The 16271-nt window shown below is 36.9% G+C and overlaps 1 protein-coding gene across 2 annotated transcripts in view; it reads left to right on the top strand.

Moving 5' to 3' along the window:
• The window catches only part of SLK (STE20 like kinase), a 53032-nt gene extending 38465 nt beyond the window's left edge, over positions 1–14567 (top strand). Inside the window, exons 13-18 of one of the 2 annotated variants that reach the window (XM_082855008.1) lie at positions 4142–4271; positions 4871–4995; positions 5511–5699; positions 6254–6379; positions 7540–7653; positions 10851–14567. In XM_082855008.1, the coding sequence (XP_082711134.1) occupies positions 4142–4271; positions 4871–4995; positions 5511–5699; positions 6254–6379; positions 7540–7653; positions 10851–10997 (831 nt within the window). In that variant the 3' untranslated portion in view covers positions 10998–14567. The remainder of the gene's footprint in view (positions 1–4141; positions 4272–4870; positions 4996–5510; positions 5700–6253; positions 6380–7539; positions 7654–10850) is intronic. The other variant, XM_082855007.1, reaches the window with a different exon arrangement.
• The last annotated feature ends 1704 nt before the right edge of the window (positions 14568–16271 follow it).

Genomic DNA, 16271 nt, shown 5'->3' with positions numbered 1-16271 from the left:
TGTGCCTTTTCATTGTTAGCTTCATTTGTTGTAAATCTAGAAGATTGATAGATGATAATGTCAGTGATGACAATAGTAATAACCTGACATGAACTTTATAGTACAGTATTCTTTGAAGAGTTCACATTTGATTCTCGTTGCCAACCCCTAATATAGGGATGGAGTGTATCTGTTTTACAGATGAGGAAATCGAGGCACAGAAGACTAAGTGATTTGCCTAAAGTCACAAAAGAGATTAGTGGTAGAGCTGGAACTAGAACACTTCTACTACAGTGTTCTTTTTTCTGTCTACACCACCACAAATTTTAATCTGAGATTTTCACCTTTTTCAAGAAATATCTTCTCAATAGTATTTTATGAACTTTGCACATGTGAGAAATTGAATGCTGTGGTTAGATTTTTATCTTCGTGTGAAGTGACATTTTGATTGCCTATATGTTTATGTAGATGTTTTAATTATGGATATGGTCAGAAAAGCCATGTTAAAAGTGGTGATTTTAGTTCCATTTAGTTTTCACTGTTCAAATTGTCCATAATGAATGGTGGGTTGCTATTCTCCATGTTGCAGTTTTAAATTAAGTCTGGAGTTCCAGGCTGTATTCTTTCTCACAGTTTCTATAGGGAAATGACTAGCTTATTTAACACTGTAATTTTTGTTTGTGATGTTTGATATACACAACTGGAGTAGATAGAATACAGCTTGATTTCAACCCCTCCTTCCCCCCTCCTGAAATTATTTATTTATTTATTTATTTATTTATATTATTGTCAGCCATTGGACTCTATAGTTTTCTGAAAGAGTAGTCAAAATGTTAATTATTTTTTGACGAGAGGGAGAAATTATGAATTACGAACACTTTTCTGATCATTACCATTTTTAGCTTTTAAGTTAAAGTGACCAGATGATGTACAAATAGTGCCACGTATCATAACCCTTTCTTAGAGTTTTCTAGAACCCAAAGCTGTAATTTTAACGTTCACAGTTATCTGACTAATAGGATAAGATTCCTTATCAGAATTAAAACTTGTACATTTAAAGAACACTCATTTTACAATTTCTGTGTCCATTTTGAAATTGTTACTCTTAGTGATCAAATTGATCTGTTATTATTTTTTTAAATGCGTGTAATTTGTGCAGTCTTTTTGGAATGTAAGATCACTTTTCTTTTAGATCCTAAGAGTAATTTCTAATTACAGATTCCACTGTGAATGTATTATACTTGGCTTTTGAAGTTAGGAAATTTAATGAAAGCTCAGTGATAATTAAATTTTCATTTCTTTTGTGGTAATAAAATATATTAATGTGTAACGGACCTTTTCGGTAGTTTTTGGCCTTAATATAAAAAAAAATCAAATGTGCAGTATTCTTGACTGTGTAATCATCCACACTCTGCTTGATTCTTCAAGTCCATAGCTCTGTAAGGCAGCTGGTGTCTTTGCAAACTCTGATGGTTAGGAAACGCTTCCATACATTGCCTGCCTTGACCTGTTGATCTTTATTTACCTTCTGGAGCAGCACAGTGCTAGTTCTGCCCGCTTCTATATAACAGTCTTAGCTCCTTTTTCCTCATATACTGGCCGCTTCAGGGCATGCCTTTGTAGTTCCTTGTCATTCATTTTGAGTCTTGATCTCTGGACCCTTATTCCTTGCTTTGAGTTCTCTGTGGTTTACTTTTGAACTTTTCAAAGTATGTTACTAAGGGAAGGGACCCACTACTCTTTATATGGGCTGACAGATAAAACCAATTTGGGACCAATAGAGTGGAAACTCCTTGAAGGCAGTACTGTCTTTTATTAATTTTAGTAACCCTGTAAGTAGTACAGTCCCCAGCATTTACTAAGTGCTTAATAAAGGTTTTCTTTGACCTGAACTCTTATCTTGTTTAATTTAGACATAAATATAATAATATGACCAAAAACTGCATTGACAAGAAATCACGTTCACTTTTTTAGTGGCACTGGCTTATACAGTTGACCCTTGAACACCTCAGGTATTGGGATGCTGACCTTCCGCGCAATTGAAAATTCACATATAGTTTTACAGTTGGCCCTCCGCATCTGTGGTTCCACATCTGGACATTCATCCAACCATAGAATGTGTAGTACTGCAGTACATACTTAGTGAAAAACTCCACGTTTAAGTGGACCCACACAGTTCAAACCTGTGTTGTTCAAGGGTCCACTGTGTTTACCTTTTTTAGTTTCATATAAATATTTATTTGCCCCATCTTTTACACTTGATTTTTTTGATAACTATAAATGTAATATTTTTATTTATGATAATTTGGACCCATTATTTCTGTCCACACAGATATTTTTTAAAAGTTATTTATGCAAACTAGTGGTAAAAATGTTGAACAAAAGAAAACTTTTGATATATCTGCAGGTTATATTGTTTATTAAACAAGTTTGCACATAGAAATTTCACAATGAAATTAGAGAATCAATTTAATTTTTATTACAAATGATATTTACTGTAGGAAAAGAGAAGCTTGACAACTTACTTTGTTATAACTGCTTATAAGATAGGATGGAGATTTTTGCATCTCTTTAAATAAAGCTCAAAAGCCTTATTCTAGATAGTTGAATTTAAATATTCATTGAGTTTTTATTTTTTTCTTTGCTGTGATAAAGCGATGTAGGTGACTGTAGTCAAGTTGGCAATTGTAAATTTTTTTTGTATAAATTTGCTCAGCATTTATTATATCTACGGAACTGACAACTTGCGTGATATTTTTGTTTAACGACACATAAGTACATTTCCTGTCCCCAGTACATAAGACCATAGCTCAATAAATACAAAAGTACATGTTATTCCACTTGCAACTGGCAATTGTATTTTATAGAGACAGTTTATTAGTCTTATACAGTAGCAACTGTATATTTGTATTTATGCTAAAATACAAATCATGATGTAGATGAAACAGCAGCATTTGTGACAACAAACTAACAGGATGTCATGGATGGTAAGACCTGATTCTCACCTCCAGAGAAACAGTAGTAAGACAAGCATCTTGAGGAGCACTGCTGACTCACTCTTTGTGCACTGAAGACCAGGCTGGTAGTGATCTAGATCCTGTCAGACTCTGTCCAAGGCCTAAAAAATAGTTCCAAAATGGATCTTGAGGTTTTATATCTCTTAGATGTGCAAGAGGAGGGATTATAGGTGAAGTGCTGCTCAACCCCAAATTTCTAAATCTATACTCAAATTGATCAGAATACCCTTGAGCTGATCACAAACTGCTGTAACAGCCAAGAGAGGGATGGAGAGCCAAATGTTTACTGGCAAAATTTGCATTTCTTCAATTTGAGTATGCTTCCTTTCCTTCTGCAAATGTATAATCTAGCATAATGACCATAAGTCACTTCAACCTTCCCTTTCCTTACACAGTAATTGAAGGATTTTTTTTGAAAGTATAAGTTTGGCATTCGGGCAAAAATAGTATGTACTCAGTAAATACTGTTGAATGAATGAGTGAATCCCTTACATGTTGGTAGAATTCTCTAATTATAAGGAATTTTGTTTGTAGAGTCATAAAATGTTAACTCATTTTCCTATTTCTAGTTCACATTTCTCTAGCAATGCATTATTTCTCATTAAATCCTTAAAGTATTGTTCTTTTTAGGCACAGGCTAAAGATACAGAATCTGTCTTTCTCTGTTAGTGTAGCCATGGTATGGCTTCGTCTTTATTAATAGAAAAATAGAGAGTTTAAAATCCCGGTATGTTTTTCTTGTTTGCTCTTTATTGCCTCTCTTCCTGAAAGACATTTCTTGTTTATTCTTGTTTTGTCCACACTCTAGTGAAATGAATAGTCAGTTTTAGAAACTGTAAATTTATTTTTTTTCCCAAAGATGTAGGGCATTTTAATTATGAGTGGGTTATGGACTTCTTTTGTATGTGTTATTCTTAATAGTTTAGAATATTATGTATTCTAGTACTTCCTTTCTGGGCTTGAATTGGGTGACTAATACATTTATGTTATGTCTATACTATTTAATTTTGGTGATTTTTAAATCTAGTTGACTTTAGAAACTTGGTTCAGAAACCTTGTTAATCACTAATATATACAGAGGTATAGATAAATGGATGTTTTGCTCAGTAGATACTTATTAACTGATGGTTAACTATGTCTAATAGGAACAAGAGTTTGTTCAGAAGCAACAACAAGAATTAGATGGCTCTCTGAAAAAGATCATCCAACAGCAGAAGGCAGAGTTAGCCAATATTGAAAGAGAGTGCCTGAATAACAAACAACAGCTCATGAGAGGTATATGAAATTATGCAGCATATGTATGTATATATATATCTCAAAACATTGCAGAGATATACCTTGGAAATTATTTGAATGTTTTCTTTTGCTAGAGTGGTAGAGGGAAAGATGAAGCAACTTAAATAAGAGGAAAATACTTTATAAAATTAAGAAATACTGCAATAGAAGTGAACATAAACATATAATCCTTAAAACATCTTTTTTGTCCAGATGATGGTAGAAATATACCTGAATAATTTTATGTACTCATTATGCCTTACAGTGTTGGTATACTTAAATTGGCTACATGATAGAATGAAATTTTAAGCACTTATTTCCCCTAACAAATACCTTATATTTTTTTTCTTTCTCATTAAGATGATTAAATGGAATTTTGGTGTTGTGGGTAGGGCATTCTCTGTTTACAGGACATCAGAGCAGAACAGAAAGTGGTAATGGACATTATCTTTATGTTGGTAATATTGCATTTATAGCTCAGAATGTCCGTGTGTATTAATTAGTGTATTAGAACACTTGTATGTAAATATTAAAATGAAGACCAAAGTACATTAGTAAAAAGAGCAAAGTTACATTTTGAAATTGCTTTCTTCTTCTAGCTAGAGAAGCTGCAATTTGGGAGCTTGAAGAACGACACTTACAAGAAAAACACCAGCTGCTCAAACAGCAACTTAAAGATCAGTATTTTATGCAAAGACATCAGCTCCTTAAGCGCCATGAGAAGGTTAATGAAAGGAAAATTTGTTCACTTTTTTGTTCATTTTAAAGTGTGCCGAGCTATTTATTTTTGAAACTTATATTTTTTACAGAATAAAGTTCAGGTTTCCTTTCTTTTATCCTAAAATTTCTTTGAAATTTGGAGTAATTAGTTGTATGTTGGTCACGATTGCAAACTCTTTTCTACAAATTCCAAGGAAGGTAACTAATTACAATGCTTAAAGACCTCTTATACATTATAATCTTCATCTTGTCTCTCAGAGTTAGCTATTTTGGCTCCATTTATGGTTCAGGTATCTTAAAAATGTGGACTCCCTGTACTTAGTATACGAGAGTCAATATGAATCTCTTATTACTAATAGCTTATTTTTCTTATAAATTATTTTTTGCCTAGTATTTTGCTGGTTGGTATGCAACAAGGGAGAGAGTAATTTGGGGAAGCAACAGCAAAATGACATGTTTGAGCATACATGTGGGTACTGAGTATTATATCTACATCACTGGACTCTGAAACTTTCTTAGGAAACAGAACAAATGCAGCGTTACAATCAACGACTTATTGAGGAGTTGAAAAACAGACAGACTCAAGAAAGAGCAAGACTGCCTAAGATTCAGCGCAGTGAAGCCAAGACTCGCATGGCCATGTTTAAGAAGAGTTTGAGAATTAACCCAACAGCAACACCAGATCAGGATCGTGAAAAAATTAAACAAGTAAATAAGAAAATTACTCTCTTTAAGTTTAAACGTTTTGAGTGGCCTTTAGGAGTACCACATAATTGTGCTGTAAACATTTGGCGCTACCTTGGGCTCGCTGATGTTCACCATGGCTCTGTACACATATGGCATATACCAACTCAATCTCCCCCGGGTGCTGGCCACGGAGAGCTGCTCTCTTCCATGCCCCACACCAGATCCAGGGCTAGGCTGGTCCTAAGACCAGCTCTGGGAATAAGATGACTTGGCCAGCTTTTCAGTCAAACGTGTGGTCTCACTATACTTCTACAGTCACAGATCCCACACGCAAATTAACTGAGGTCACTAAGCAGGTAGGAGGAAGAAGGTTTTAATCAGAAGTCTCTCTCCACCTCCCTACACTCCACCAAAGCCATGACGTAGACTCCAGCTTTGAGTCCCAGCATATTACAACTTGAAGCTTTAGTTTATTGTACTTTAAGCTTTGTTACATTCCCTAATTACACCTTTGGAAGTTACAGAAATTACATTACTTGTTAACCATATTTATCTTTTGTTTTTCTTACTTATAGTTTGCCTCTCAAGAAGAAAAGAGGCAGAAAAATGAGAGAATGGCTCAGCATCAAAAACATGAAAATCAAATGCGGGATCTTCAGTTGCAGTGTGAAGCCAATGTCCGAGAACTGCATCAGCTGCAGGTTAGCTGCAGAAGCATGAATGCAAAGATGGTACTAGATGCACAGTACAGGTGGCTGGTTTTGAGGAAATAATAGCTACTCAGAGTAAGCTGCACATTGCTTGTGAAGATGCTGGGATTTAAAGGTTTTCTTTCCTCTGTAGACCCAAAGGAAGATCAGTTTAGTATCGCAGTTGTTTAGAACTTACACAGCCGTGATTAGTATAAACATGAAGCTAATTTATGATATAAGAAGTTGCATCTTTCGGGCTTCCCTGGTGGCGCAGTGGTTGAGAGTCCGCCTGCCGATGCAGGGGAAGATCCCACATGCCGCGGAGTGGCTGGGCCCGTGAGCCATGGCCGCTGAGCCTGCGCGTCTGGAGCCTGTGCTCCGCAACGGGAGAGGCCACAACAGTGAGAGGCCCGCGTACCAGTAAAAAAAAAAAAAAAAAAAAAAAAGGAAGTTACATCTTTCAAAAGTACTATTGAGAATTTTTAGTGTATTTTGCAAAGAAGATGAACAAAGTTTTAAAAATGATGTAGGCATTTTTTTTTATCATTCTGAATTTAAAATTTCTTTTTATTTAAGGAGAAATAGTTCATTTTCTTCAAGGTTTTTGAAAAAGGTGATAAGTATATGAGAATTCTTTTCCTAAGGAATTTAAACATTACTTTAGAGAGGACTGTTTTTGAACCTTACCTGGAGTACGCAGCTCTCTAATATAATCTAATATAATATAATGTATTGTAATGTAATATAATTTCTAAAATGTTTACAGTTTCAGAGTAGTGTATACATTGTGGATATGCTACATATTTGCTTAATTTACTAGAGTGGAATAGTTTCTAACCCCATGTTCTGGTACCATTGGATAAAATGCTTGCAAGTTGCCCTCTGAAGTGTCAGTTTTGTGAGTAAACCTTCTTAGAAGGATAATCAGGATCAAACTACTTCTTTCTATTCAAGTTCTTTTCATATGGATAACAGATCTAGCCTCTAAACTTGCAAAAATGAAGTTATGACTCTTTTCATAATTCTTGGCCTTCGGTTGTTAGAGGAGAATTTCAACCTCAGTAATAGCTTTATGTTTAATGAATACTTTATTATTTTGGAAGATAATTGTGTTTGTGAAAAATTGCTAACTTGATCTGAAATTTTTTAAATCCAAACTTTATTTTCAGAATGAAAAATGCCACCTCTTGGTTGAGCATGAGACTCAGAAACTGAAGGAGTTAGATGAGGAACACAGCCAAGAATTAAAGGAATGGAGAGAGAAATTGAGACCTAGGAAAAAGGTAATTTTAAAAGCTTTAATTAAAATATGCTTGTATTCATCCATCCCTCCATCCTCCCAGCTATTGGCTCTTTACCTAATATGTGTCAGGAACAGTGTCAGGGACAGGAGACACAGAGATGAAGAGTCAAAGTCCCTGTCCCCGAAAGGTTCAGAATCTAGTTGACAAGCCGTTGCAGATCAGTAGCAGCATTTGTCTGAAGGAGGTAAGCACAAGATCCAGAGCAGAGGAGCACAGTGTGCCAGCAAAGGAAGAGGAGTGCATAAGTCTGCTCAGGGAAGTCAGGAAGGGTCAGAGAGGAGATGCCTTGTAAGCCAAGTGAGGCTTGTTAGATGAGTAAGAGCTTGCTAGGAGGACAGACAGATTGGAGTGGAATGGGGGCAATTTAAGTACAGAAAAGAGAATGAGTGAAAATAATGTGTACAGGAATCATAAGTAGCTCCCTATCATTGTAGCATTAGAGGGAGTGTGTGCCTGTGTGTAAGCATTAGGGAGGGAGAGAGGGAAGGGATGACAGCTTTGTCTGGATGGGTCGACTGGAGCCAGATTACACGGCCCTTGTGTGCTGTGTTAATTGACAATTTAGTAAAATAGGGATGGCTTCCTACACTGCGCCAGCCAGCCAGCCAGCCAGCTATCTTCTTTGTTTGCACTTGACTCCCTGCTAGCCTTGTCCAACTGGTCAACCATTTCAACTCTGTCTTTGCTATTACTGTATGATTCTCTCTCTTTGCCAACTGTCAAACTTAAACCTTTATTTTCTCTTGGGCTTCCTGCCTGCTATACATTTCAACCATTCCTTTCTTCCATTCACCCAATGGGTTAATCAAAGAAATATGTATTTAGCACCTACCATGTGCTAATAGTGTGGCTTTTTAACTTGAATTTTGTTTTTTGTTACATTTTTGAATAGGTAGTTCATTCATGTGTTTCTGCATTCAAAGGGTACACAGAGGGGTGAAAGTGAGAAGTCCCTTCTCCAGTTCCTCCTTTCACCCTTTGCAGTCTAGCTTTCGCCTCAAATTCCTCCCCAGTTGAATTGGTTGACAGTGGTCACCAGTGGCATTATCTACCTGTTCTTCTTAAAAATCTTCTTAAAATTTTCTTCTCACCTGACTTTTGTGACATACTCTCTTCTTTCTCTGTGCTCTTTCTTTGTCATCTAGTCACCGGAAATGTAGACATTTTCCACTTTTACACTCTTACCTCTGCTCTTTATCTTGATGATCTTGTAGATTGTCATGGCTTCAGCTGCACGTTTAAGGACAATTCCAAAACTTGTATAGAACATGAATTATAAAGTCATACAGGTCTGGGTTCAGATCTCAGTGCTGACACTGATTAATTTTGTCTCTTAACACTTCTGAGCCCAGTTTTCCTCATTTGTAAAATGAGGATGTTACTACCTCCCTAATTGGGGTTGTTAAGACAGTTAACGGAAGTGATGCGTGTACAGTACTTGTCCCAGGACTTGAGATGTGGTCAGGATCCAGTGAATGGTTGTTATGGTTATTATTTTATTGTTTTTATTATCGGTTCGTGCTCTCAGCTCTCATTTTCCATATGGATGTTCCATTCCTCCTCATTTCATTCATTCTGTCCCATTGTCATCTCATCAAAGGTTTCTTTTTTTGATGACTGTATATAAAATATAGCTTCAATGCCTACCTCGAACACTCTCTATCCCCTCAACCTTTCTTTGTTTTTCTTCATAATATTCATCACCACCAGACACATTTCTTTATTGTGTGTCTTCTCCCACCAGAATGTAAGCTCCTTGAAAGCGGGGACATTATCTCGTTGTTCACTGATATATACCCAGCTTCTGGAACAATTCCTGCACATTGTAAATGATCAGTACATACCTGTTGAATGTTGTTGAACGTTGACTAAAGATTGTAAACTCAGTGGAGATAAAACTAAACTCAAAATCTTTTTTCTTTCATCTCCATCTCATCTTTCCCCCTCTCCAGTCCTACCCACCATCAGGTGTTCTTGCTAACATTTCTGTTCTCTTAACTGACATCTAGGCTAGAAACCTGAATTACCTTTCATTTCCATCACACCCCACATTTAATCAGATGACAAATAATTTTGACTCTTATTTCATAATATTTCTCTTTCCCTTTACTGTCTTCCTACTATTGGCTTAAAATTGTTCAGTAATGTCCTAATGGTCCTTCTGGTCTCTTGTTCCCTTTCCTCCTACTTGCCTGCCATCACCAGAGTGTTTATCCTCAAGAGCATCTCTGTTACTGTCATAGTGGTGTTGATAAATCTTCAGTTCCAACAGAGTAGAATATAAACGCCTCACTTTGACTTTGAAGCCTTCATAGTGCCACACTTTGCCCATATCAGCCCTTCTAGCTTCGTCTCCCACTAGCCACTTTGTTCCCGGTTCATGTTCCAGTACTGGGTATAATCACCGTTACTCACAGCAACTCCACAGTTTCCTGCCTCTGTGCATTGTTTCAGCTCACTTTGTCTGGCGTGTCTTCCCCATCCTGTCTGTCAAATTCTTATCTTTCCTTTGAAACTAAGCTCATGGTTTTCCTCTTCTGAGAAACCTTCCTATACTTCCATCTTTTCCTGTACTTTGTATTTTTACAGCAGTACTTCTCCTGAGTCACTTGTCCACAAAGTAATTGATAGCTCAGATATTTATCAAGCACTTACTATATTTGTTCCATATTGTGGGGTTGTAAAGATGAATCTGGTTTAGGTGTTACCTTCAAACAGTTTATAGTTCAGTGTGAAAGAAAAGACATGCACGTCAGTAATCAAAATAAAAATACAGAAAATGGTAAGTTCCATGTGGAAGAGACAGTTAATATCAATAGTTAATAATAGGTGCCGTCTGTTGAGTACCTAGTGTGTGCTCAGTACTTTATTACCACATTTAATCCTCTCATAGCAACCCAGTCGAAGTAGATGGTATTATCGCTGTTTCATAGCAGAAGAATGAAATGATTCTGTAATATAGAGAAGTTAAGTAATTACCCCCAAGTTATCCATTCATGTGGCTGAGCCAGGACTTGAACCCTGGGCTGGCTGTACAGCCTATGGTCCTAGCTGTTGAGCAGTCTCTTCTCCCTTAGGATAACAAAGTCTTTGGGGCAAATAATTTTATCTGGGCTGTCAGAGTAAATTCTGTTTTTAATACCAGTGCATAATTTCTTTTTCCCTTCCTTTTTAAGACACTGGAAGAGGAGTTTGCTAGGAAACTACAGGAACAGGAAGTGTTCTTTAAAATGACCGGGGAGTCTGAATGCCTTAACCCATCAACACAGAGCCGGATTTCCAAATTCTATCCTATTCCTAGCTTGCATTCCACTGGATCGTAACAATGGGAAGCATTCTGTGGTTGGGTTTGTCTTCTTAAGTATGTCATTCTGTTCTCTTCATCTTCTGCCATAGTCTGTATCAGAGAGCTCACGAAGACAATCACCTGCCTCACCTTCCAGATGTTTTTTTGTTTGTTTTGTTTAGCAAAGATAAAGGGAAAGGCACTAAGACAGATGCTGGGCCATGCTGGCAAAGTAGCATCTTGCAGTAATTCCCTAAGGTGATTTTTGTATATAATCTTAAAAATTGTGTTGTTTAGATACTGTTACCTGAAAAACTGGTAGAGAGATAATGTTTAAAGTTATTTTAAAAAACCCTGTTACGTCACTTAAGTATTACTAAATATCTTTTTTCCTGACTTAACTTCTCAATGATGCCTAAAATCTATAGTTGAAACTGCTGTAGAGAGTTGGATTAATTTTTTGGTGAATCAGCTCTCATGAAAAAACTATGAGTTGCTCAAAATATGATATTGATTCAGTAAATAAATCTGTTACCTTTAAATGTTAGCATCAAACTCTTAAAAGAGAAAAATTATTTCAATAATTTGTCTAAAATACTTACCTGTTTAGACATGAGCTAATAATTAAGGGTGCTAGTTTTATTAAAATAGTGCCTAAAACACTAAATTTCAGTTGAGTCTAAAATTGCATTTCCTTTTTTGATTCAACAGGGACAAAACACCCTTAGCATTAAGCATTATTGTTTTTTAAATCTTGCTCCTATTACCAATTGATAGAAATTTTCATCCTAAAGTATATGTTGTACAAAGTTGGAAAGATGAAAAAAATAAACGGTAGCTTTTAGATGTCCAAATTGGAAATGTAAAACTCACCAAATTAAAAAAAATACAGATATAGCTATCTCAGCTTATTTCCTAAAATAATACATGAGCTGGTTAAATGAATTCTCCCATCTTAGCAAATTCTGTTTAAAACTGTTGGAGGCTGGCAGGCTCTGAGTTATATTTATGAATATATTTTTATGAAATTAATCTTAAAAGAGGCATTTGTTCAGAATAGTTTTTAAGAATTTAAAATATTTAGGCAAATATCAGAAATGACTTTTCGTTGTTTTGAGATCAAGTCATTTATATTTTGGTTTTGTTTTGTTCCATGTTTAAATTATTTACTTTGATTTGAGTGGGAAAAGCCTGAAACCTTTATCATGAGGGTGCTGATACGTGTAATTATTAATGAAATGTTCACTCTAGTCCCTTTTGAGGGTTAGAATTTCAAGCACGTGTCAGCTCGAAACAGTATTATAAACCGTATTTCGGGTGTGAGACAGTCCATTTGTAGACGAAGCTTGCTGCCTGCCATGTGCGCCTGTTCTGTCATGAGTGCCAGGTACCAAATTGTAGAAATTTCAGTTTTTAGTTATATTACATTTGAGGCTCGTGAAAAATGCAAATGGAACTTTGTGGGAACACTGATTCATGTTAAGAAAATGTAAATATCTGTAGCACTTTCTTGCAGTTAATTTGAAAACTTTGAATGCTGAACCTTATTTTTTCAGTGGTTTAGATGATTTAAAAATGCATGTGATTTTAATTTTGTAATTGTTTTGACAAGCATAATTTACTTGGACAACTTTGTAGGTAGCCTTAACTTCTGGCCAAGTTTGTTTTTTATATAAATATATATACATATATATATATTATGTATGGTTGTAAATTCATACACTTATCACATGAATGTGTTACTGTATACGAAACTCTTTTAATGCTTTATTCTCAAATGCTGGGTTGAAAAATGTTTTGAAAGACTTTTAAAATATATATCTTTATAAAGTAATGTTCAGGGTGATGATGGAAATTGTTTATATTGTTATGATAGAAATGACAGTATAATGTTACCCAGTGTATTTAATGATTTATTTGAAGAGGGAGAGAGGAAGAAGGTTCTCATACCACTTTCTCCTTTGAAATTTTCAGTTTATTGGCTTTTTAAAAATTAATACTTCAGGCAGTGGACATTTTTTCAGTATCGTTTAAAGGATATCCTGTGTGCTGAATAGTTTATGGCACGTAATTAATTTGGTCTGAATATTTGGTTCTTTTTCTTCCTTTCAAGTTGACAGAGTATTGAATAAAGAGGCTCAGAGTAGAACGATTGACACGCTGGTGAGTTTGTTAGCACCTCTTGCATCTCCCGTAAAACTGCCCTTTGGATTCCTTGTTCACGCTCGAGTTCTCTTTCAAAAGTGACCAGACCATGTGCATGTAGGAGCAGGACTACAGAATGATATTCATGTAGAGGTAAAAACCTTCATTTTAATACTTAAAGTTACATAAATCTTTTCAAAAGGTATTTTGTTGTATAGACCATGCTGTTTGTACCCATCCCTGCCCACTTCTTGCTGTAGGCCCTGTATTCACGTACAGAAGTGTGATCCTTCTCTCTTGCATGAAGTGTAGGTGGGGGGTTGGGGAGGGACACAGACATCTTTGAAATCAAAGAGTGCAGTCAAAGGCATTCCTGAGTTGGTGGTTTTGTTGCTGTGGCAGAATGTGCTATGAAATGCATAGAAGAAATTCTCCATGTGTGCCCCCTAATTACTCAGCCTCCCCTCCTCTCCCTGCGTGCTGTGGACATGCCAGGCCACCACGCTTCTGCAGGTCTAGCTCATGGAGCTCGTTGCACCAGGTTGCCTTTCCTAGTCCTGTCAATCCATGGTCGGGTGTGAATTGCTGAATTAGCCGCTATACTATATGGACTCACAGTTAAGCTTTTTCTTACCGTTTTCTATGGGGAAGCTATAGAGTGGGTAAGGAGGAAATTTGGAGTGCTTATACCTTGCTGAAAATGTTGAAACTTTCCTGTGACAGGATACAGCAAATTGTAATTAAATATAAACCAGAACCAGAGCTACCTCTAAGTAGTGTTTCCTCAAGCACAAAGCTCTCAGGCATATGAGACCCACTGTGATGGAGGGTCTCTGATTTCTTGAGCATCAGTGAGTTTCAGAAGTGATTGTCTTTTGTAGTCTCCTAGTTCCCTTGTAACTACACACTTTTTTCCCCATTCCACACTGTGCTTAAATGACAAAGACTCTTCTGAGAAGCCAAATTCTGTCAAATGATTAGCTAGAGATATTGTTGATTACAGGGAAATGTAGAGCTGTGAGGTGGAGGCGGCGAGCTCTGTAGTTCCAGTTCTAATAGGCTTCTGGTTGAATAAATCAGTTCTTTCCTGGGAAATGATCTTTTATAGGAAATGGGATATTTTAAATGCTTTTCTTAAGTTGAAGGCACAACAGTTAATGCCACTACTGTTGCTATCCTGTGGCTGACATGGTTTTGATACAGCTTTAAAACTTCTGTTACCAAGCTTGGGGTAGAATGTGATACCAGTTTTAAATGTTGGCTGTAGCTTTTTGTAATCCTTCTCTGATTTGCAGTGTAATAACTTCACAAGCTAAATTTTCAGAAAGAATTTTGTTTCAGAAAATGCCTCTTGTCTATTTGGGAGCAACATGTCTTTTCAATCATGGGGTTGGCAAATGAAAAATAAAGTTATTTCTTACTCTACTTTGGGAAGCAGTCTTTTATTGGGACTATTTGAAACTAGATTGTCCTGTGTGAGAACATTTTGTAGCATTTTTTAAAATCCTAATTATATTTTAAAACTCGCAGTCCTCCAGATCTTCTGACCCTTCAGACTTACTAGCATTCCAGACCATCTGTAGTCATCACACACAAGAGGGTCCTTTTTACTGGTAACTTGGGACTGGTAACTGGTCTTTCATTGCCCAAACCCCGCCTTTGGGTGGTACTTAAAATATTTCCATCAACATATGTATATATACCTTTTTTTATGTCCTTTTTTCCCCTTGGAATGGATTATTTTTCTCACCAAACATTTCACAAACTGTGACGTCACTTCTGCTAAAAACAACCTCTTTTCATCATTCACGCAAGATTCAGTAGACATACTAGGCTGACCATTTGGCACGTGGTCAGTTTGGATGGAGGGAGGCACAGCATGTCATTTTCTAATCCAGGAGCATTGCATACTGTGGAGCTCATGCTTGACTTTTTTTTTTTTTATGAAACAAAAGAGGCTAAGATCCACCGCCATCCAGCTGAGGACATATCTCATACCTGGGTTCTGTCCAGAGAAGCTAGTGAGTTTGGGCTTTTACCGTATTTCTCTTGGGCATACGATTCTATGAAGACTTTGGGATAGCTTGGATAGGCAGATCTCATAACTAGGACAAAACTCAAAAGTCTGGTTAATCAAGGTCAGAATCATTAAAGGGGATATAATACTTGAGCTTCTAAAGCTACTATTACAAAAACAAATTGAGTCAGCCTTTAGGTAAAACTAACATATGAGAAAGGCACGATGCGTTCATTCATTATACATAAGTTTTCATTAGACAGTAAAATGTCAAACTTAATTAACCGAAAATGTTTTCTTCCTTTCCCTCTTTCTTTTCCTCCTTTCCTTTCTTCCTTCCTTCTTCCCTCCTCCCCTCCCTTCTTTTTTTTTTTTTTTTTTTGGTTAGATGGATCACATTAAGCATATTAAAAAAGAAAAAACCCTTTAATTGGAAATTTTGCAATTGAAATGACTCATCTAATAGACCACGTGAATATTTGTAGACATTGAAAAGTGCAATAAAACCAACTGCGCCCAGTCCCCCATGCGTTTCCTAAGTGCAGAGCAGGGGTGCCGGCTTCCGGTGTCAGGCAGTCTGCTCTCCCTCCCCTCCCCTCCCCTCCCCTTCTTTCCTCCTTGCCCCCTGCCTTTCTCTTCCTATTGGCTGCAACCTAGTTCAGTGTAACATACTATCAACTCTAGCGTGGACCTATGGAGACAGATCATAGCTGCAGTCAAACTTCCTAAGTGGGAATGTGATACATAGTGAGAAATACTAGTAGAAACCCTGTCACCACCTTCAGGGGAAGTGGATTTCTTAAGTTTTTTCAGCTGAGAGTTTTGTCTATGACTAGAGAATGCAGAGTGAAGAGAGGAGAGAGGAGGTGAGAGCACAGCCTTGCAGCGTTGACCAGAACAGTCCCATCAAGTGGCTCCCAGGAAGGCACCCCCCCCCCCATCCCATCTTCCATTTTCTGGGCTCATTTTTAAGGTGAAGCTCAAGGGCTCCTGAAACAACTTTTATGTACCTGGCTTTCCTAGGCTGGGGCTTGAACTCAGTGTTAAAGAAGCCGAGGAGCTCAGGCCTGGACAGCAGGGAGGCCAGCTTCATCCTCCCACACTGCATGCGGCCACTGTTGGGTCTACCCCGTGAAGCTGTTTCAGACT

The sequence above is a fragment of the Leucopleurus acutus genome (genome assembly GCF_964270905.1).
Source record: "Leucopleurus acutus genome assembly, chromosome: 14".
Classification (NCBI taxonomy): domain Eukaryota; kingdom Metazoa; phylum Chordata; class Mammalia; order Artiodactyla; family Delphinidae; genus Leucopleurus; species Leucopleurus acutus.
Note: the sequence above shows the minus strand (reverse complement) of the source record. Positions and strands in the feature narration are given on the sequence as shown.